The following is a 22,621-nucleotide window of genomic DNA, read 5'->3' on the forward strand; positions in this document are numbered from 1 at the left end:
GTCCACCTCCAAGTTGTAGGGCAGATGAATTAAAATGTTAACTGAAATATGCAACAGCCATTCAAAGCAAGTTTACTGACAGAACAGAAAGTTTACTGACTTCACACTTTACTGGTGGATGAAGTTGCAAAGCCGCTTTCTGCCGTCTTTGAGAAGTCGTGGCAGTCGGGTGGAGTTCCCACTGACTGAAAAAGGGGAAACACAATGCCTGTTTTCAAAAAGGTAAAAAAGGAAACGCCAGTGAACTACAGTATTAAGTTAGTCAGATTGATGGAAGGTGCGAAGAAATTCAATGGTTCCTTTAGCCTATTAAGAAAAGTACTGTGAAATAATAAAGTTTCTCTGTAGGAACACGAGGATGAAAAAGCTACTTCAGCCATACAACACAAAGTAAATGGTTATAAATTGTCCACAAATTAATTTAGGATTTATTAGCAGACAACTTCTAACTATCACAATAGCAAAATTTTGGAACAATTTTACACCAGGATTTTTTTTTTACTGCATCACTTCTGGCTAATTTTTCAGTGCACTGTGAATCCTTTATGAAATGGAGCATATGTGTTGACTGCTTGCAAGAATAGCAGACTTTACGCAGTGACTTAAGAACTGACTCAGAATATTGTTTCTCTAATAGGAAGAAGAATAAAAGGAAGAAAAAAATTATAAGCAGGTTCTGGTTATCTAGAAATAATGCACATTACCTTGTCATGGTTTGGGCACAACAAGACACTCATCTCACTCATCACACTCTGGGATGAGGAGGACAAAGCTCATGAGCTGAGACAAAAGACAAGAAGGGTTCTTCACCGATTAAGGTCACGGGCAAAACAGACTCAACTTGGGGAAAAAAATAATAATTTAATTTCACACTAAGCAAATACAGACAACACAAAGAGCAGTGCTTGCATATGTTACCCCATCCCTCCCTTCTTCCCGGGCCCAAATCACTTTGTTCTCAGCTTCTCTCCCTCCTTCCCCGCAGCAGCACAGGGGAACAGGGGATGGGGTTTAGAGTCAGTTCACAGGCGGGTGGTTCCTGCTGCTCCTTCCTCCTCAGGAAGAAGGATTCCTTACAGTCCTTCTCTGCTTCTCCACGGGATCTCTCCCGTGGGAGAGAGTCCTCCATGAACCTCTCCTTCATGAGTCCTTCCCACGAGGTCTGGAGCTGCTCCAGTCTGGGCTTCCCACAGAGTCACAGGCTGCTTTGGGAACAAACACCCCTGGCACCAGGGTCTTCCAAAGCTGTGCAACCGGAGTCCACTGGCAGCAAATCCTCTGGCCACAACATCTAAGTCCACTGGCCAAGTTCACCCCTCCTGGTGCCTTCAGGGAATGTTCCACCATGTTCCTCCATGAGTGCAGGGGGACAGCTGCCATCTTGCCATGGGTTGCAGGGAAACTTCTACTTGGGCACCTTCTTCCCCTTCTCTCTCACCAACCACCAGCACCACTCTGCCTCCCCAGCACACCTGTTTTCCTGTAAGTGCTCCTCTGCTCAGGTGTTGTCTCAGTTCTTCCGTATGTTAATTGCTGAGGAGCATCTGTTGTTCCTCTAATGGCTCCTTGGGGGTTTTGAAGCAGGGGAAGCTTCTCAGCTTCTTACCAGAGCCACGCCTGGGGCCCCTCCCCAAACCAAACCAGAACACTTCTACACATAGAATAGCTCATTTAAATATGTGCAGGTAACCATTTCCCGAGATGAGTTATTTGCAACCATCTTGAATCCTTCAAGCTGCCAACTTTTGCCTATCTTGCTTCACCAAGAGCTCGAAAAGCTTCATGGCTTCCTTCTCTGTCTTGTTTTTGACCTAAAATCACTGAATACTCATGGCTCAAAACTTCATGGACTGAAGAGCAGTCACAAAATACAGTCAGTAGACTGTCTACCATTTTTCTCAATTACATATTAATTTCTTCCTGGTATAGTCCTATTAAAGCCAGCTGGTCAACTTAAAAAGCAAACTTCTCAGAGACTAAAACTGGAATAAAATGACCAAGTACAATACACAGGAACTGTAGCTGTCATCAAGGTAAACATGTATGTCAGTATGTATGTCAGTGAAATATTTATTAACTTTTCAATCCAGGTACAATATTGAAATAGTTCAATCAATTTAGTTTACTGGTTGATAACAGCAAATACAGGGCCTGTTAGCTTTGCCATGATTACATTTCATCCATGCCTCAAGCTGCTTTCACCCCATTGATTTCAGGTTGGATTATCTACAAAGAACTGTATTTACCTAGATGCTACGCTGGTAAAAAGAAAAAGAAAAAAAAAGAAAAAGAAATGTAAGAAAACCCTCTTTATTCCCCTCACAAAATCTGTCTCCAGTCATGCAGCAGTAGAGGATGTGTTTCGCCTAAGGCAACTCTTTCAATGTAATTTGCAAAACTAGTGGGTAGAAGGACAGGTCTGGATGCTACAGCAGCTCTGTACATGAAATCATTAAGTCTGGTCTTTAATTAAGGCTTTGCATTTTGGTTTTGGTTTGTTTTCTTTTTTAAATAAGCAAGCCATTTAGCTACTCAATCAAATGAGTGCTAACCATTTGTAAGAGTCTACAACTAGGTTTCATTAAAAAGAAAGCCAGTCATTAAGGAACAGTACAGACAGGGAGCATGTTTAATGTTTTCCAATAACATCCTGTTAGCAAACATGTAAATGGAACATAAATCCAATTTTTTTAATCAGTAAGAACCCAAATACACCCAGTAGGCACTAACACAGAATGACGAGTCCCTTTGCAGACCTCATTAAGCATAGGCATCCATAACTAAAAAAAAATCAAAACAAAACAATTGTGCTCAAAATAACCTCTGGGATTTCAGATAATATAGTCAATGCAAGCAAACTGGTCAGCAAATATGGTCCTGTTCTTTTTCCTGTTACTGAGGCAGTCCAGTTGGTATTACCATTTCAGGACCACATCAACCCTCACAACATATTTCCTTGACATAGGCAGGGCTGCCATAGGGGTAAATTGCAGCATTGCTCCTGCCTTTCTCCCTCCTTTGGACACAGGACAGGAGTGTGGTGTGTCAGCAATCCAAACAAAACATCTGTTCCCCCTCATGTGTCCCAACCAGCAATGTAGGTGGAGAGCTGGAGAGAACTTCTTAAAAGAGGGGCCTTTTACAAAACCCAAATGGCAAAGTCTCCCATTCAGTCCAGGAGTCAGACAATTATTTTCCTAATTTTATGCAATTAACAAAGCTCAAATAAGAACTATGAACCACCACAGTTTGAAATACTGAGGCATGTAATTGAATAGCTATGTCACAGAATGTATTTCAGCTCTCAGTGTTCCTAATGAAAATATCTACTTCATGCAGGCCCTACAAAAAGTCCTGGAGCTGAGTTCTGCACTGTAGGACACCACTGGTCACTAAAGTGACCTTTGGGTGCTCCCTCAAGTGTCGGTCTCACAATACCGCAAGATTTTATAAAGACAACTTTGGTTACAGTAAGATCATTGTCTTTGTCAGAGGAAAAACTAGCTGGCAAAGCAGAGGTTAATTCCATACAGGTTTGCATCCGCAGCTGACAAAAAAATAACTAAGTACTTAAACAGACAGATGATGAAACCTCTTTTTTTTTTTTTTTAACTCAACATCCAGCATTACAAAATCTTTTGGACTATCAATGAAGAGGAACCATAACCTCAAATTGTTTCCTACTACACGAAGTGGTGCAGCAACTTTGTCTAGGCCAGGTTCAAATACAGTTTAATAATAGGTTAGTAGGTCAGCCTGCTTTTAGTGCTTTTCATCTTTGATAGCTCAGCAAGAGATTTTTATGCCAGGTCCCTTAAAAGGCAGAAGCAGAGGGAAAACAATTTCAGATGTTATACAAGCTAACAACAACAGACAAGGCAGAGCTTTACTCATATGGGTTTTTAACAAATGATGTAGAGTTAAATGTTGCACATAAAACACTTCTGCAACCTGAGACTTTACAGAATTAAAATTTCAGCTACTATTTGAGACTTTACCTAATAGAAATCTAAAAAAAAAAATCAACATTTATTGACATAGTACCCTCAGTTTACCAAAGTAAAGTTTATGGCAATTCATACTTGGAATTATTCAAAGAAATTAAATTATTCAAATAATAAATTTGTACACACAGCCCTGTATCCCTAAAGGTAAAATTAGGTATTTTGGGAGTGAAGCAAGGGGATGGCTCTTTTATAGAAGTTCATCCTTTATAGGGCATTACATATTCAAAAAATACAACACTTAAACTAATTAGTACCATTTAAAGGGAATATTTAATATTTATGTAAGATTGCAAACATCCTTAAAATCAACTGAGAAACTCAAGGTAATATAGATTACTGATATGGATGACATAAGAATACTCTAAGCAGAGCAAGGCCTAAACACAAGTGAAATAGTGGATGTAAAGCTGTCTTTTGACTGATAAGCAACTTTACTTTAGGTATTAATTAGAAGCAATTTGAAACCATACCAAAAAAACCCCATGAGCTTTAGGTAGCAATCATAAGGCAACAAAGACTGAAAAGGCAAAACCAATTAAAAATTGTTCTTAATCTAATGAACGTTGCCTTGTTTGTAGAAAACTGCTGTTTTCCTGCAGCTCTGTCCTTGGTACTTCGCAGTATTAAAATACATGGATTTCTCAGTTTGAAAAAAAAGCCTGGTAAGAGATCTTCAGTTTATACTGATTCACTATGCTATGAAATCTAGCTGAAATCAGCAGTGTTACATAGCTTTGAGAAGCTGGCTTTAAGATTTATTTGTAAAAATTACCTGCAGTGCAGTCTCAAGATGTCAAGAGAAGTTACTTATAGGAGGCCACTTTATATGGATCTTTGAAGTACACACTACTATATTAAAGTAATATTCTAATACATTCTCCATCTACAGTATAGAACAACTTAAATCCTTTCTGCACTGAAATTGCTATGAACATCTCAGATGCTTTCAGAGTTACCAGGAACTCGCCTCCTGTGTTTCAGAAAACAAGCTTCCAAACAAGAATTCAAGCGCTTAGCCTGAGCTAAGTTTCCTAAATTCCAGGTCACAGATGCTATCTTCAAGACAGGCTGTGTCACAAGCTAGCCTGAGGTATAAGCTATGCTTATTATACTTATTTGGATACAGAACAAGTCCATTATAACCCATATCTAAAGCACTGATGAACCACCAACCTAATGTTAGCAAGAGCTTTTTTTCTTTCTTTTTTTCACCTCTTTTTTTAAACAAGTAACATCTTTTCTGCTGGTCTCTATAAGTTTAGGAATTTAATAGAGGTTACAGAATTGAAGCATTTGAACACTATGGGAAATGGCATGTTCAGAATCAGACAAGCCTTCAAATAGAGATTATGAAATTATATAATCTAAATTAATGCAGTTTAAATTGTCCCAAATGACAAAAGTAGCTGTAACTTGGAGCCATAAGGTGTAACAGTCAGAAAATAAAAATATACCACTGAAATCAGCCATTCATCTAATCTGTTTAATTCTCTAGATTTTAATACATTGATAGCCAACTGCCAAGCCAACCTCAGATTTTAGTTTCTTGAGAAACAAGGAAAGAGAGACCATCAAATGCTTCTGTTCAGGCAGTTTCCCTCTTTGATTGCTATCCATTAAAAATTGTGAGTTGATCCTTGATAATTTGTTCCTTGTTCAGACAACATTTTGATTTATTATTGCTGAGCATGAACACCAGGCTGCAATTTGTATCAATTACTGAGGCATAAGTTATAAGAAAAAGTAAAGAGCATATGAGGCTATCATATACTTAGAATGGATTATGGCCAAAATATGGTAATTAGAAGTAACTGCAAAGACGCTTTTTTTTCTGAAGTTCTACTCCACGACTGTTTCAGTTTTAAAGGCATATACTAAAAAATCTGAAACAGCAAATCTAACTGGCCTCTCTTAAACACATACAAGATATATTTTTCCATTACAGTATTTTTTGTAAAAGGCTCCCACAGAACTACATGCCAAGGATGGGCTGAACTTGCAGGGGAGCGCTGCAGAGTTTATTGCTTGACACTTGTGGTCTCATAGTATCAAAGCCCATTCCATTCACCATCAAGTTTTCAAGCCAGATACAGAAGCATCCCACATGGGGAAAGACTATAAAAACAAAGAAAGATGCAAGATTTTTCAATTTCTATTGAATAACTAATGGTTATGTGAAAAAAGGAGAAGGAGAGAAGGAGAGGAGGAGAGGAGGAGGAGAAAAGGAGAGGAGGAGAGAAGGAGAGGAGGAGGAGGAGAGGAGAATGAGGAGGAGAGGAGGAGGGCAGGGGAGGAAGAAAACCCCTATTATGCTAGTCTTAATTTTCAGATATTATAAATTACCAACTTAAACTAGACTTAGAAGCAGAACATTATTTGTTGATTTATTTAAAGAAGGTTACTATTTGCATTTAGCTTTTGCATTTATTGACTGTCTCACATACAAACTTTTCTACCACACATGGTAGAAAATTCATACTAGTACCTAATGAACAGCAGTCACCTGGATTCTATTCTCCTCACGTGGCAAAACAGCTTCAGGCTATGATGTTCATTCATAGGTGATGAGCTTTTCTCACAGCACAGATATGATGATATCACTCATAGGTGATGAGCTTTTCTCACAGCAAGACACTGAGCCAGGACACCCAGAGAATCTCCCCTCTCCCCGCTGAGGCACATGGCATAAACACGCTTCACTGAGAAGCTTAGCATATCAGGAGCTTTTGTGTTCATTATTTGGTACATTAATGAGCTGGGAAGTCTTTTTCCCACAGTGTGTATTTATTTTGATGCACATGGTATTTATTCTCTTTCCTACCTACAGCAGGATTCTAATAATTGAAGTTTCTTGAACTTACACTGCTCTGAAGTCAGTCACAGGAGAAAAGTAATTTGCTGGTTTGCCTTTTCAGGCCTCTGGAGCTAACTAAAGGGTATTGGCTCATGCTAGGAAGTGCTTACACCCAATCCCTCCACAAAGTGTTTTCCAGATTTAGAAAAAAAGTCTAAATAACACCTGCATATTTTAGCAGAGACAGAAACAGATGGAGTGCTACTGTTGTCAGCTCATCTATCCATACTTTGTTCAGTGTGGGATTTTTTTTGCTTCTTTTAAAGCAAACAGATTTGTAAGTTTATCTTCTCCATACCCAATACATGAATATACTGTGATGTTGACCAAGAAAAGGCCCTGTCTACCCTACAGTTTAAGGTGAACAGTTAATGAAATGACTATTACAAAGCAACAGCTAACATCATCTACATTTTCAGCAAGTAAATCAATAGCTCCATTCACAACAGACAATCCAGCCCCAGGAAAGCCAGGCATACTTACAAATTATAAAGCATATCAGCCATGTTGCTGCGGTAGTACAAGGCATTTCTATAGGCGCTTTCAGCTTCAGAAATCTTGCTCTGGCTCTTGAGAACATTTCCAAGGTTACCCCATGCTGTCAAGAGGAGAAAACAGTATTCAGAAAGAGCTACAATCCAATTACACATGACAGAGTATCCAAGTATCAGGAAGTTCCTCAGGGAGACAAACCTCACAAAGAAACTATTTTTATGGAAGGGAAGTGGAGGTTCATGGGTTTCCTCCCCCAGTTCACTGGATCTCTGCATCATACTGTGAGAATCACATTTTGTAGCAGTGATTTGCATACATTCTGCATACATACAGCTTTCAGGTGGAAAAGGAACTTTAAAACCAAAATATGTCTCTATGCTTTAGAAACAACTATAGAAAAGGAAAAAGACCATTTTATTTTATATTTCCTCTAAGTAACAATCATCAGAAAGAAATATGGAACTGGGGCATCATCATAGTTTTAGGTTTTTTTAAGACCATCTACACTAAATAGCAAAAAATTTTCCAAGAGTGTGAAACCTGACAAGATGACGTAGGCATTGAAAGAATGGTCAGGTAAGTAACCAGGAAAAAAAGTATGCTATATGGATATAAACATACTACACAGATCACTAAAATGCATTTTTTCGACTTGGAAAACATGTGGTTCCCTTCCATACAATTTATTATGTTACACAACGTGCTTTTATATCCCATCTATAAAAGAGGTAAAAAAATGTTTAAGGCTCCATATGTGTGCTCTTTGCCGCTGAGTGGCACAAAACCTGCACTTTCAGAACAAAATGGACCTAACATTTTACAGAAAACACAGCCCATGTTATTCACAATTTAGAAAGCTAATATACCTGGCATTATAATTACAGTCTATGTACATATATAAAAAAAAAAACACATTATGCTTAAAAATACATCAAAGTTGTTTCATAAAACAGTTCTACTTTCACAAGTATTTTTTTATGAGCCAGAATAATGGAAAGATGAGGCATGTCCTTTCCACCAAAACAGTATCTGGCAAACTATTATTCTGTCCAGATGCACAAATCATAAACATTAGCTCAAGAAGAAGCTAAATTCTGCTTCTTCACTTACTCAAGCCCTTTTTCTGGAGGAATTTGTATCAATCCAGACTAATGCAAACTTTGAATGTGGTTTTGACATAACACTGCTAAATAGGTTGATAATTTTTTCATGTACACATTTTTTCCTTAGCAAATGCATTGCTTTCAAGCTGCTGTGGCTTATTGCAGAAGCCTCCTGCCACAGGGGTGGGAAACAGCAGCAAACACAGTATTTTCCTTTGAGCAGAATAAAGTAATCATTGCTATGAAAAAACTGATGGAATCCTTCTAGGATTCACAAAAATAATGTCATCCGTATGTGTATAACATTTTGTAAAGACAAAGAAGAAAAATAAATATATGCTTCCATGAGAAAAGAAGCTACCACTTCCGTGAGTCAGCTCATTTAAGCCTAGTATTTTATAAGATGAAAAATTATTTAAAATGTATTTATTACTAAAGTTACAAAGTCACAAAAATGTTTCCTCATTCTCTTGCTTAGTGAACTAAAACTGCTTAAAATATTACCAGATTCACTAATTTTTTACACTCTTTGCTAGCATATATGCAGAAATCTAAATTTATTTCCCTATTCCTGCTACTATTCTCTTTCACATAGAAAACATTTTGAAAGCAGCAATTAAGGTGACTTAGCCTGCTTGTAAGCATTAACACTTGTAAGAAAAACAGGTTAAGGTTTTTTTAAAACTCATTTGTGAAATCACACTCATGTTGCTTCTGCAGTACAAGACCATCCAATTTCCTGCTGTTCTAAGTTCCATATAATCTGTTGCTGATTTTGTTTTCACTCTGATCTTCCATAACAGAGCACTACATCAAATGACCATTTGGACTACAGATAACAATTTCCTGATACAGTTACTTGTTCCCAACCACTTTGAAGCTCCATAATTGAAAGGATGTATAGAAGAATTATTTAACTCATCTTTTCATCTGTTAGATGAGAAAAACCTGATTAACACTATACTTTCTCCTTTAGGCTTCATGCTGTAGCTCTATTATGTATCTAAATTAATATAATTTTTAAGGCTATACTTTATTGTACATTGTGTCAAATAATCGGTGTCAAGTTTTTAGTATCAATCAATATTTAACTTCTATTATTTAATTTCAAATGTATCCCATTTAGATTTTTGTCTAAAATTGTAAAACTATGAATGATTAATATAACTTAATATTATATACTCGAAGAAGTTATATTAGCACAGAATAGCAAACATAAAACACGGTAATGTCACAATTTATCATTATAAGAAATATGAAAGCCAAGGTCTTTTTACTTTCCCAAAACCATAACATCTTGGTATAAATCTTCACATCTATTTAAATAAAGTTAGATAGATGAACGACCTAGTTCTGGCTGGAGATGAACCTACATGGAACATTTTATAGAATAAATGCTTATTTGTAGAGAACATACTCATAGCCTGAGATGTTCCAAACAGTTGTTATCTACAGCAACCAGATACTGTCGGTTGTTGGTATATGAGGGACAGAAAAAGTGGATGGTCTACATGGAAAAGAGTCTACAGCAGCTACTGAAGAAATTTCCCTCTTTTCCTGTCTTAAGTAGTGCAACTAACCTTAAAAAAAAAAAAAAACAAAAAAAAAAACAAAAACAAAACACAAATAATTTCAATTAACTACAACTCTGACATCCAATTTCTAAATCAAAATTTCAAGACAAATTGACTCAACTATGTACATTCAGATACAGAAATAAAATTATACCTGGTCATGACGCCACATCCCTATTAAAAACATACTCTACAACTCCAACTAAATTTCAGCACTCAAATATTTTCCATCTGCACATGGTGAGAAATTAAAAATTAATCTTCTCAAAAGAAAAATAAACTAGGTCAGTAATTATTGAATTTAGAATGCATTTTTATTTCACTTATTTTTTTATATTTTTTTCATAGAAAATCTATAATACCTGAAGTTGCAAAAAGGAACATTAAATAATCAGAAAATGCTGAAGTATATACAGACAATAATTTAATATTTAATTCTAATTCACTTTTTCCCCTTTGGAGACCCTATTGAGCACAAGAGAAAAAACAAACTGTGAATGAAATAGCTTTGTAATATTCACTTTTTGCCTGCTGCTTAATTCCCTGTGCACCAATGACAAGACCAAAGTAGTTCCAGGTCTTTTAGAAATAATACTTCATCATAGCATAGAAACAAAGGTAACATTCACATATCTCACATATCTTTAAAAGAGTCAATCCACTGAAACTTTAATACATTGCCTACTCTTCCATAGATTATACTCAATATAAATGAGCATATTAAAAATTAAATTCATTTCATAATCTTGTATCCTAAGACAACTATAAACTGAAAAATCTCATAATGCTTGAGAATTTCGGGGCTACTTTATTTCTTTGCAGGAAAATGAAACATTTTAAAGGGATTCTGTTGCTGTTGTTATTTTAAATACATAGCAGAAAAAAATATGTAGCACTAAGGAAAATAAACAGTTCTTTAAGTGTTATCACTTTGACCACATCAAACTAGATTTCTATTTCATCTAGACTTTATAGATGACATTTATGCTACCTTGCAGTGAGAGTAGGTCAAGTTCTCAGGCATTTAATTGCTTTCAAACTGAAAATGAGTATGACAAATTTCAGCTTCAAATTCGACATGATTAATTTCCCCACTATCTCATAGAAACTGAGAATTAAGATCTAACAAGCCTAAAGAATAAAAGCTTGGCATATTAAACCTTCTCTAAGTACCTCCACTCTGAAAGAGAGTAAGACAAACAGCAGTGAAGCACAAACAATGTTGTCCAATCTAATCTGCCTGGATTTCAGAAGCACACCTTACTAAAAAGAACAGTAAAACTTTCAGCTTGCAACTGAATTATGAAAACAAATGAGAAATGGAAGTGAATGTCTGCAAATATCTTAAATCTTTTCCATTCTACTGAATCAAGGATTATGCTATGCTATCCAGTAAAATGGAAATAACAAAGCAACAAAATAAAAGCCCTGAGAAAGTACTCAGGTCATGTAGTAGCATATATGTTAATTACTTGGACCAATAGTTTGCTTAAAAAAAAATCATAAATTATTAACAAAGATAATCTAAAATATTAAAGGAGGATCCTCCTTTCTACTTATCAGCTCCACATAATCCATACAAAGCAAGATAATAATAAAATATCTTTGGAAACTCACAATCTATTAACATGTCTGTTGCCCAAACATCTCTGCTGAAACAAGGAGAAAAAAAAACCAAACAGTATCTCATATTAAATCACTGAAAAACAATCTGCTAAACTTTGGAAAATAACATAGCAAAGAAAAAGAAAGGATAACATAGTCTTTCCCCTTGAGTTATACCAGGAGGCAAACACTGTGTTTTGTGAACCTTACTAGGAGCAAACATACTTGAAAACTGATGAAATAAAACGTAGGACTTGATTCAAAGCTGGGGAAAAATAAAATAAAAAAAATCACAATTCACAGCAAGAAGTTATTGATGTTTTGTAATACTATTCCCACCTTAAACTACCAGACTTATTCACAAATAAACTTCAAACACAAACTGATTAATGCATCAGTAAATGGGAGCTAGATCATTACTTGAGTGAAACAAACTACTTGAACAAAGACTAAAGTATTTAGGGAACAGCCAAGTCATCCATAACCATCTTGTCAGCAGTTCCAAACTAGCAAATTTAGTCTATAGAAAAACGCACATCATGCCAAGAAAACTTCTACAGAGCTTTACAGATATTTGTGCATTATTTACTATTCCTTAGCTTGTGAAATGAGTAACAGTAGTTCAAGGTTACATTCCCTCTCTTTACAATCCTTCTGCATTTTTCTTGACTCATCTATTAAAAATAAGTGAATGTGTAACATTACCTCTATACTTGCATAAACAGAGTTTAGTAATGACAAAGATACTTTTCCAGAAGTTCCGCATGAGGTCTGTTGTTCTCTATTACCACAATTGCATTTATAATCCCATATAACAGCAGTGAAAAACATACTCCTGGGCAACATTTATGATAGAGGCACTAAGACAAGGATCTTGGTAGAGTGGGAGTTCAGAAACTGAATCCTTGATTGTAAAAAACATTAGCACAGCAGAAAATCTGAATCTGATATCTGAACAAATAACTCATTTTAGAGCTATAACAACTTCAGCAATGTAAATATTTGCATGATCCCATTACAGAGCAGAACAGGATAAGTAACTAAAGAAAAATAAACTGTCCTACTTCAAAGTAAAAAAAAAAAAAGTTTATAAATTCCTTTAATGTTCAACTTCAGTACAGAAACAGCCTTTGCCTTTTTTTTTTTTTTTTGTTAGTTCTGAGTAGTATTGATCCCTGTCTTGCCTTTTGGAAAGAAAGCCTACCTGCCACATACGGCAAAGAGAGGGGAGCAAGTATGACTAAGAACGTTAACAACCCAATTTAACTTATGCAAAACTCCTCAAAAAGCAAGGATGTTTAAATTTGAAAAACATTCCACAATTCCAAACTATAGGAAAATAAGATAAGAGGAAGCATTTTTAAGTCCAACTCCTAAAGGTCATTTTGTTTGTTGAGTAAAACAGGCTTTTTACCTGACAGGCTTTTGAAGAATATTTTTTATTTCTTCTCCCTCCAAATAAAAGAATGGGTGGAGGGAGATACCATTGTACACGGGCTAAAAATGGAGTGGCAAGAGAACTGCCATTATCAACACACTTATCAACACTTTAGAGGTGCTTTTACTTTGTGAAAACACTGATGATTGGTAACAAAATCCTCATCACATTGTACAATGCAGATCCTCCATATTCCCATACTATTTTACATCTAAACCATCAGTACTCTAAACATCATTAAAAAATTATTTCTGCTCCCCTGTTTACTTTGCAGACACTAGATTTCAAGAATCATCAAAGATGATTAAGCATGTGGGCCCAACAGATGCTCCAAAGAAGTAACCTTTTCAAAACCTGTTGAAATTCCTAGCCATTATCATTGGTAAGACATTTATTTGGATGATATCTGAACAGTGAGAATTCCAATTTTACTTTTCTTAAACCCTTTTCTTCTCTTTCCAATACTTTCCAAAAGGATTTTCCATTGGCTTTTCTTCCTGTAGAGTTCTGAAAATAATAATTGTCTCAAAACGGCCACTCTGACAAACTGGACACTGTGTTCAGGTGGGGGCCTCATTCGATAAGCCACCTGGACCCTGTTCTTGCAAGGAGAGCCCCTTGTTTGGTAACTACCCTGATAAACTGGATACTGTCCTTTCAAGGGGAGCCCCTCCTTTGGCAGACACCCTGATAAATGGGACACTGTCCTCACTTGATAAGGAGCAGTGGTCTGCAAGACCACTCCAGTCTGCCATGGAGGCACAGGCCCACCTTGTGAAAGACCACTTTCCTGTTTAAGGACAGAACGTATGTGTGAAAATAAAGGTCATTGCTTGGTCAACCCAGATGGGGGGGCGGAAGTGATCACCTGGAACCTGTGCCCCACCGACTCATTTCCGGAACATTCGCAAATCCATCACTGAGTCTGCACAAAGTAGGCTGAGCCTCACCAGGAGTGGCAGGGCCAGGTACCATAAAAGAGGCAGAATCTAAATGCTCAGGGTGTGTGCCCGCCATCCAAGGACCACAACATCATGCCTAGATCATCCCTGGATCCAAGGGTGGTGATACCTTTCCTATCTGCTCTTTCTTCATCCCTGTCTGTCTGTCTCTCTCTAACCTTATTCTCAGCACATAAGAGTAACATCATTTCTAATTTGCTAAGTTTTTTCAGTTGTAACCTGTTTTTCTGAGAGTATTACTTTGCTAAATTCTGCTAGTTGTAAACTGTTGCTTTGAGAGTGATATTGTTGTGTATATCCTTTTGACAATACTTATAATTTTAATCAATTTTAAGAAAATGTGTTTTGTTTTTTTTACAGCCTCTTGGGTAATGGTCTTGTAGAATTCTTGAGCTTAATCTTGCCAAAAGGGTTGTTAAAAGAGATTAATTAAGAGAGTAGGACTGGATCCGAATCTTCCTGGGTCAACCCCTACCTCTGGGGAACTCTAGCTGTACCCACCTTGTGGGACATGACACTTCCCTTCCAAGGCATAAAAGTAAATTAAAAGATATACACATTTTATATAAATCAGTTCTTCAGGTGCTAAACTGGGAATTAAAAGAGGTATTTTCTGTTCCCAGCTCTGTCGCTGGTCTGTTGTTTAGATCTGTCTTCAGCAGCCTCCATCTCCTGATGCCTTTCTATTTGTTTTCTTGACATTTGATACTTATACATTAATTGTAAGATTTTTCTGCCAAGGATTTTATCTCACTACGGGTTTGCACAGTGCCTACTATAGCAATGCAGCTAGACACTAATGGAACATAAATGCATGACAACCTTTGGTTGAAGAGGTTCTTGCAATACAGAAGAGAGATACAAGGAACATTTTCCCATATAATTAGTACTCTCACAAAATAAAGGACAAGGAAATTTAAATTACTTACAGTTTAAACATTGTAAAAACACTGATCTTTTTGCATGCATTTTATATTTTGATCTGTGTTCTTAACTTCTGTTAAAAGTTCATCCTTCCTAAAACATGCTTGGGAGCAGACAAACCTTTCATTTAATTAAAAATTTTCATTAAAAATTTATCCTACTGGAAAACAAAAAAGGCTGAGATTTCCAAGAGGTCAACAGGTCTTCAAATATTCCAAATTACCTTTGCTGGGTAATGCATGAAGAAAGAGGACAGCACTCCTTCTATCATTCACATTTTAAAAGGTTATAACTACAGCTATAAAGAATAACACCTTTTTTTCCTTGTCAAAAGGTTAGATTAATCAGTATCTTGTGGCTTTTTCCTTTCAAGGGTACTACTTGCTAAAGCAGAGTGGTGCTCCAGTCTTTAGCATTCACATTTCATCAGGCAATCACTTTATACTAGAGCGGTAAAGACTTTCACGAACAGGGACACACTAGGTTTCCCCAAGAAAAATTCTGAAAGCTCCCTTGCACACAAAAAAAAAGGCAATGAAGAGAGCTCAACATTTTAAATCTTTTTTCTACAATACAGACCCACTATATTTCAGAAAAATATTCAGAAAATCAGCTAGATAATGTTTCTTAAGTGGTATGAGAACAGAAAAGTTCATGTAAATGCTAAAGTTTACTACTTTGAAAGTGAAACAGGTTTTGCACAAATTCTGCATTACGGATTGTACAAGGTATTTATATTTTTCCTATTATTCCAAAGAAATAGTGATTTATTTTTTTTTTCAAAATACGTCATAAAGTATTTAATATCATTCACAGTAATTTTCCTGTAAAAATGTTACTTATTAATAGACACATTTTGATCAAGTTACCTCATTTTGCTAACTCAACAGCAGAAGTGCCCTGTTTCTTGTTTCTTAAAGGAACAAATGTTTCTATATGCCCATAATTTATGAGTTTAATCTACTTCATACTTTGATTTTTTTTTTATTAGTGGGTATGTGGTAATGTTGAGAAATACTGTGTTAGAGGTTCACCACATCCAAACTTTTACATATTCCTCTTTTTTTTATTAAGAGCATTATTTATAGCTCTCGTTCAACACTTTGTTTGTTGATCAATTCCAGGGCTTTTGGAATGACAGCAGGTGAAAGAAAAACATAATTGAAAACTACACAGAGCTCTGAAAGCTATCCAATGCCATGTCAGCAGGAGTACTGAACCAAGTGCCTTTTGGCAGGCAGTGCCTGAGTTTTGTTTCTTAGTTTTGAAATCCTGATTCAAATGGGTATGAATATGTGACACACTATACTATGCTCAGCCTCACTGCCCGATTTTCTCACTTCACTTGCTATGTTACAGAAAATTAACTTTTTCTCCTCAAATGATAGCACAGTGGCTCTGTTAGCTCAATGAACCTGAGAGATGAAGCTGAGCAGCTGGTAAAGTGTTCTTAGGCTTCACTGTTTACTCTGTTTAGTCTATAGTATAGTTTCTTTGTTCTGCCTAGGACATACTTGCAGATTTTGGTAGTCCAATTAGCTTTAATCAACCTAATTTCAAGTGTGTGAAGGCTTCACTATCTGGCTAGTATATAGTAAATATCACATTAACAGATTCTTTAGCAAGCATCCGGAATAAAGCAAGTAATTAAAAAAAAAAATAATAAAAAAAAAATTACAGATATACTCACGTATTCCCAACTCCTCCTAGACACCTTAATTCACTACATGTGACAGGCTACTGTATGAGGAAATTCTCATCAGTACCTTTGTTTGAGGTACCATAGGATCAAATAACACTTCCTTACTGTTTTTAGCTATGTATCAGCAATGTACAATATTTTCAGGGTAACACTATAGAAACTCTTAACAGCATAGCTGTCACTCAGTATTAGTCAAAAGACAAGTTTAGGAAGAAACATGCTTCCCAATCACACATCTCTCAGATGGAGGTACCATCTCACACCTCTCAGGAGCTGCTTCAGTGCAGTGAGCACGCTACATGGACAGTCCTTCCACCTCTCCCACATAAGAAAGACAACACTCCAAATAAAGCTGTTCTGTAAACCAGACTCAGCCCATAAAGCCACTGCTCATACTGCAGAACCCCTACTACAATTCAAACCAGAAAGCACATCCTCACTGGTACTTTGTAGCCATTCTTTATAAATAAACACATCACCAACACATACCTTGTTCTGGACACATCGTTCCATTTCCCAGTCTTCGTAGGATTCAGTTTTGTTTAACTTGCAACTCTGATGTAGATATTCTGACTAACATAAAACTACTGCAAGATCACAGACTTGTTGACAATACAACAGTTTTCTGCCTTTCAAACTGTGCTAGCACACCCCAAGGCATCAGAGAATAGCTTTTCATTTGACAGAAAGGTAATAATAGAAAGCCTTATAAACAGATTACATTGTATTTCCATGGAAATCTAGCTGTCAAAGGAGATAACTGCTGGAGGTTACTTCAGGGCAGTGTTTCATGACAAAGCAGCTCTGGTGGAATTACACTTTTAAAGAATTCCTGCATCTACTACACCCCCAGCCATTCAGTTCTGCCACCCTGTCCCTTATGCTAAAATGATTTTTGGGACGGCCACAGTATGAATCAGATTTATAAACTGATCCAGGTTGGGGGGAGGAGGGGAAAGGCAGATCACAATACCTCCAACATCTAATCTAGTCTCTGTTCTGATTCACAGCAGAGCCCACTGACACCTTTATTTGCACAGCTTTGCTAGCTATGTATGCACTGCAAGTGAGTGAACACCGTAAGCCATTACTGCTATAAAGTTCCCACATCAAGAAACTTCACAGGGGTCAGGAACAAAGCAGTTAACCAGCACTGACCTGAAACTCTCATATGGAGTTATATTTTGTAGATGCAATAGACTCAAATCATTCAAGAAAGGGAGAGGAGGCCAGAGCAGCAGAAAAATACAAGTGGAACAGGAGAACTCTGGGCACCCCAGACACCAGGATTAACCTTGAGGAACTCTTCAGAGTTCCAAAAGTGACTCAGGCAAGGAGGCAACCATGTACTAAATGTGTCAAATTATGTAATTTTTTAACAGCAGTCATTATATATATATATATATATATATATATGTATTTCAAAATTATTCCTTATGTCCCAAGTGGTGAACTGTGAGCCAGACTCCCACAGAAATGGAAGGGTGCACTTAACTGAGTGAAATGTCATCTTTGGTCCTCAAAGCTAATGATAGATGGATCACGTTGGCCCACTTCCAGGAAAGGGGAACAGAGAGGACATGTCTTGGAAATGTGCCAGAGGAGCCACAGGAGGAGGGAAGAAACAGTGCCAGAGTTTATCAAACCAACAGAACAGTCAGAGTGCTCAGTGAACATAGGTTAGATTTGGAAAAGGCGAATCAGTGCATATCCAGGAAAACAGCTTTTCATGACACTTTCAGTCGTATGGTTTTGTTTGTTTAGTTCTAAATCACTTATTAGGGCAAGAAAGAGTCTATGAACCTTTGCCAGCCAATACACAGCCACACCGGTATGGAAATATAGGTGGAATCTATAGGTGGCATCTTTTGCCAGCAGTGAAGCTTAAGACACTGAAATTATTAAATAGCATTTTTAATAGTCCATATTCCAAATATATTCTATGTTTTAAGAACTGAAAGAGTTCAATGTGCTAGAGCATCCAAGCAAAGAGAAAAAAAGGACAATTAAGCACTAAGTCCCTCTAATCTGTTTTCTGTAACTTAAAACTATATGCAAAACTTTTGTGCATACAATTGTATCAGTCATCATTTCATTTTTGCATGTGTGAGGGCTGGCAATGGTGACAGTCCAAGCTTGAGTGTGAATAAACTCCTTGTTAGACAGGAAGAGTATTGGAAATCTTAATGAAATCTTTGTATTTCTCTATCTTGACTGGGACTTGACACTGACAGAAGAGGTATAAGGAGGCATGAGAGTAAATTACTGTTCTGTTCACGTTAAAGGCTTGTTTCTCTTCCAGATTTATGTAATGGAACCTCAGTGCATACTGGTATGAAATCCATTAGGAACAGCAATATTAAGACACCTATGGTGAAAATCAGTATTTAAAGAAAGATTTTTTCAAAGTTGACATATTTTAAGAAAAGGTAAAATAATTAAACAATTGGATGACTACCTAATACTTTTAAGCAAACACACTCAGCCTGAGAACCAACCTGAATAATTTCATTTTCCTCTAATGAACAGGAAGTCTTTCATTCTGAAAAAATTAGGCTAGTTTCATTAGAGTACACAAAAATGTTCTGAGGGTCTGATTTTTAATCAAACTGGAAAATAAAATCTATCTTTTTTTGGCACAGAAAATACTGATCTTAACCCACTTCACTTGAAATGCTAAAAAAACAAAAAATCTTGCTGAAGCTAATCCCTCATTGACCAGGGTTGGGGACTTTCTTTATAAGGTAGTTTTTAGCACAGGTGAGTTTGTTGAATGATTTTGCAGAGCACCTCAGGGAAGGTGGGGAAGAGATAACAGTCTGATGAGTCCATGTCTAAAAACAGAGTAATAAGAGTACATGTCTCAAAATTATTTATTTCTTTAAAGTCTCAGCATATGCAAAGTCGGGGGGGGAGGGGGGGGGGCGCAGAACTAGTAGTTAATAACAGATTCTCTTCCTATCCTCCTGCTATTTAGGATTCACAGATTAGAGACGATATTGGACTACCCTCAAGGGAAAAAAAAAAATAAATATCCTTGTTTCCAGTCTTACATAAAGGAAGAACATTGGGCTTTCTGGTATCCTGCTGAAGGAGAAGCAGATATCCCACAGTGACTTGGGTTTCAGAGGAAATTAGAGCACTACTGTAGTACTGGAGAATAAATTCAGACTTTGAACTGAAGCATAAACCACCTTCTTTCAGCTCTCCAACATATGTAGCATAACCAGACTGTTCTGCTTAGGCTGGACTGCCTGTGGGATGCTCAAACACTCTAGATAACGTCTCTTTCCCAAACAACTTATAAATGGCCATTCCTTCTACACTTTCTAATCACACAGAGCAGCAGCAGCAGCACTTCTTTAGAGAGCCCTAACCAATTTCAGAGAGTAGACTTTTCTTAACTTTCAAACCATTCTATGTGGCTCACATACTAGTTAGGCTTTCTTTTTTTTAAAGCTGTTACAAGTGGCAGATAGAAAACATATTTCCGATTTATTTCAAGAACTCAGAAGCATCCTGCACCAAAAAACTATCCTTAACATTCTGACATACTTGCTATGAAAAAAGACACCAAATTTATAATAGTATATCCTACACAATTTAAATATGGCAATAACAGACTTAAAAAGCCATAAAAGTTTATGTATTACCAAGTACATTGTTAATACATAATTACCGCCTTTGAATTTTTTACTTATGGAAGATCATTTCATTATCGAGTGTATTTCCCCATATAGTAGCTGTTCTAAGTATTATTACTGATGGTTGGAGACATTTTACAATACTGACAGAAGGTAGACTGCCTTTACAGTAATTTCTTCTTAAAAAAAATAGCCAGACTTAAGTTTCTGATCAAAATTGAAAATAATAAAAGAAGTCAAGGAAAATATCCATGCAACACTTAGTCAAAAGATTAAGTACCAAAAAGTTCTGGTGAAGGTGTTGGGAAGACTGATGATCAGTTGGCACTTCGTTTCTCTGACAGTAACTTCTATAAAAATTGAGTAAAAAGTATGTTAAGAATAATCATAATGGCTGCATATCCCAATATTTATTTAGCAACTAGCTTAGTAGGGGTATTATACTGTCATAAATGTGGAGAGGTTTTAATACAATAATGAGTCAATACAATTTTTTTAAAAAAAGGTCCAGTGTCTAATGAAAACAGGTAGTACAAGTTTCATTCCAGAGGGGAAAATGGAGCTTAAAGTCACTTGTTCAAAGGTAAAGAGCTCATTAGCAAACCTCAAACAAACTTGTGAATACCTAATTCCAGATGCTACGCCTAGATCACTGGCATTTCTTAACAGTGATAATATGCAAAACTTGTATGCATAATAATTATTACCAGGTTTTTTATTTTTTAAATCTGCTGGTTTCTGGGAAACTGTGCACTGAAATTATTTTCTCTCTTAAGCCTTGTTTTTCAAAAACAGCATTTTCCATTCACTGTAATATTATTTGAGTCAGACCTTTACCTACTATTCTATTATTATTGAAGTGAAATGAACCAAAGGAGCAAGAAATTATTACTGTGCGGAGTGATATTTTGGGCTACGGGCCCAAAGATGAGTTGGAGTTTTATTGCCAAGTTGCGCATTAAAAAAAATTAATTTATACACTAAAACCAATGCAATCTCAAAATACTCAAGAGTATTTTTACATAACCAATGGGGTGTTCGTTGAAAAACACACTACTTTATCTCAGAGGCAAAACATGTGGTGAACAACTAGCTGTGTGCCAGAGCTACAGAAAACAAAGCTCTAAAGGTATTATAAGAGAACCTGATCTTTTGTCAGAAAAATCTAAGCTCTTGATAATAAGCAAATTCAAAGAATGCCATATCTTAAAATAATTATTCTGCTTTTGTCTCCAGTCATCATTAATGATAAAAAATATGAATAATAATGGAAAATACTGGTTTATTGAACTCTTTTTATTTGAAGGAAACGTGCCCTCTTTACTCAGCTTACTACAAGGTATTAGAAGTACATTTACTTCTTGCATTGTCTGCTGAAGAAGGGACCTCTGACTGACAGCTACTGTTGGCAAGGAATCATTTTCTAGGAGTAGATAAGGATAATGGCAGCAAGCTGTCAAATCAGATGGAAACAGTTATAGTTTTATTTCTACCCAAGTGCATAGAACTAGAGCATGCAGTCTCTACAATGACAGGCAAGGACTTTTTTTAATTATTATTTTCTTTTAACTCGGACGACCAGCTCTTGGGTGAGAACAAATTTGGGTACCTTTTTAACAACAACAACAAATTTATGTAAATGGAACAAAACTAACTCACATAATTTCCCTCCCCAACAGTTAAACCAGTTTGTATAGCAACTAAGTTTGCTTGCTGCATCAGTAATGGTAAAATAAAGTGGGAATTAATAAAGAGGATAATAAAATTAACTTTGGCATTATAAAAATAATAAAATCAAAGGGTGTATTTTTTTGTAGTTCAAACCCAAAGGCAAGTACTATGTTACACAGATGAGATTAAATAAGCTAAATTCTAAATTTAGCTTTCAGAATTTTTTAAATTACCTTTTTTTCCCCCGCAGGACTGATTCAAGAAAGGACTGAAACACATATTCATGTCTCAGTGACCTGCCCAAGAGGTGAACTTATGATATTTCAACAACACTAATACATGATGGAACAACGACAAACATCTGAGCCACAAGCAGAACTGGTTCAGATGCCAAAAGCTCTAATGCGAACTTACACCAGTGCCACATGTTAGACTGGGCATAGCATGGAGTATTAGTACCACAATAAGGTAATATTGCTTTTGGATGCAGCTTAATATCTGTTTCTTGCTATACATTCCATTGCAAGGAGAGTAGTCACATCTATAAATTTAGGAAGACTAAAGTTAAGCATGCACTTGGGTGTTGAAGGTCAACTAGTTCCAGGAAGGATCTTCAAAAGGGAGGATCTTCAAAGCTTAATT

At 36.4% G+C, this 22,621-nt stretch overlaps 2 protein-coding genes across 2 annotated transcripts in view; one reads left to right on the forward strand and one right to left on the reverse strand.

Moving 5' to 3' along the window:
• The window catches only part of SLC6A15 (solute carrier family 6 member 15), a 1,002,329-nt gene that overhangs the window by 772,796 nt on the left and 206,912 nt on the right, over positions 1-22,621 (forward strand). The window lies entirely within an intron of this gene.
• Positions 1-22,621, reverse strand: part of TMTC2 (transmembrane O-mannosyltransferase targeting cadherins 2) — a 249,038-nt gene that overhangs the window by 79,939 nt on the left and 146,478 nt on the right. Inside the window, exon 4 of the mRNA XM_051608986.1 lies at positions 7,345-7,459. Coding sequence (XP_051464946.1) covers positions 7,345-7,459 — 115 coding nt within the window. The remainder of the gene's footprint in view (positions 1-7,344; positions 7,460-22,621) is intronic.

Source organism: Apus apus, chromosome 1 (genome assembly GCF_020740795.1).
Source record: "Apus apus isolate bApuApu2 chromosome 1, bApuApu2.pri.cur, whole genome shotgun sequence".
NCBI lineage: Eukaryota > Metazoa > Chordata > Aves > Apodiformes > Apodidae > Apus > Apus apus.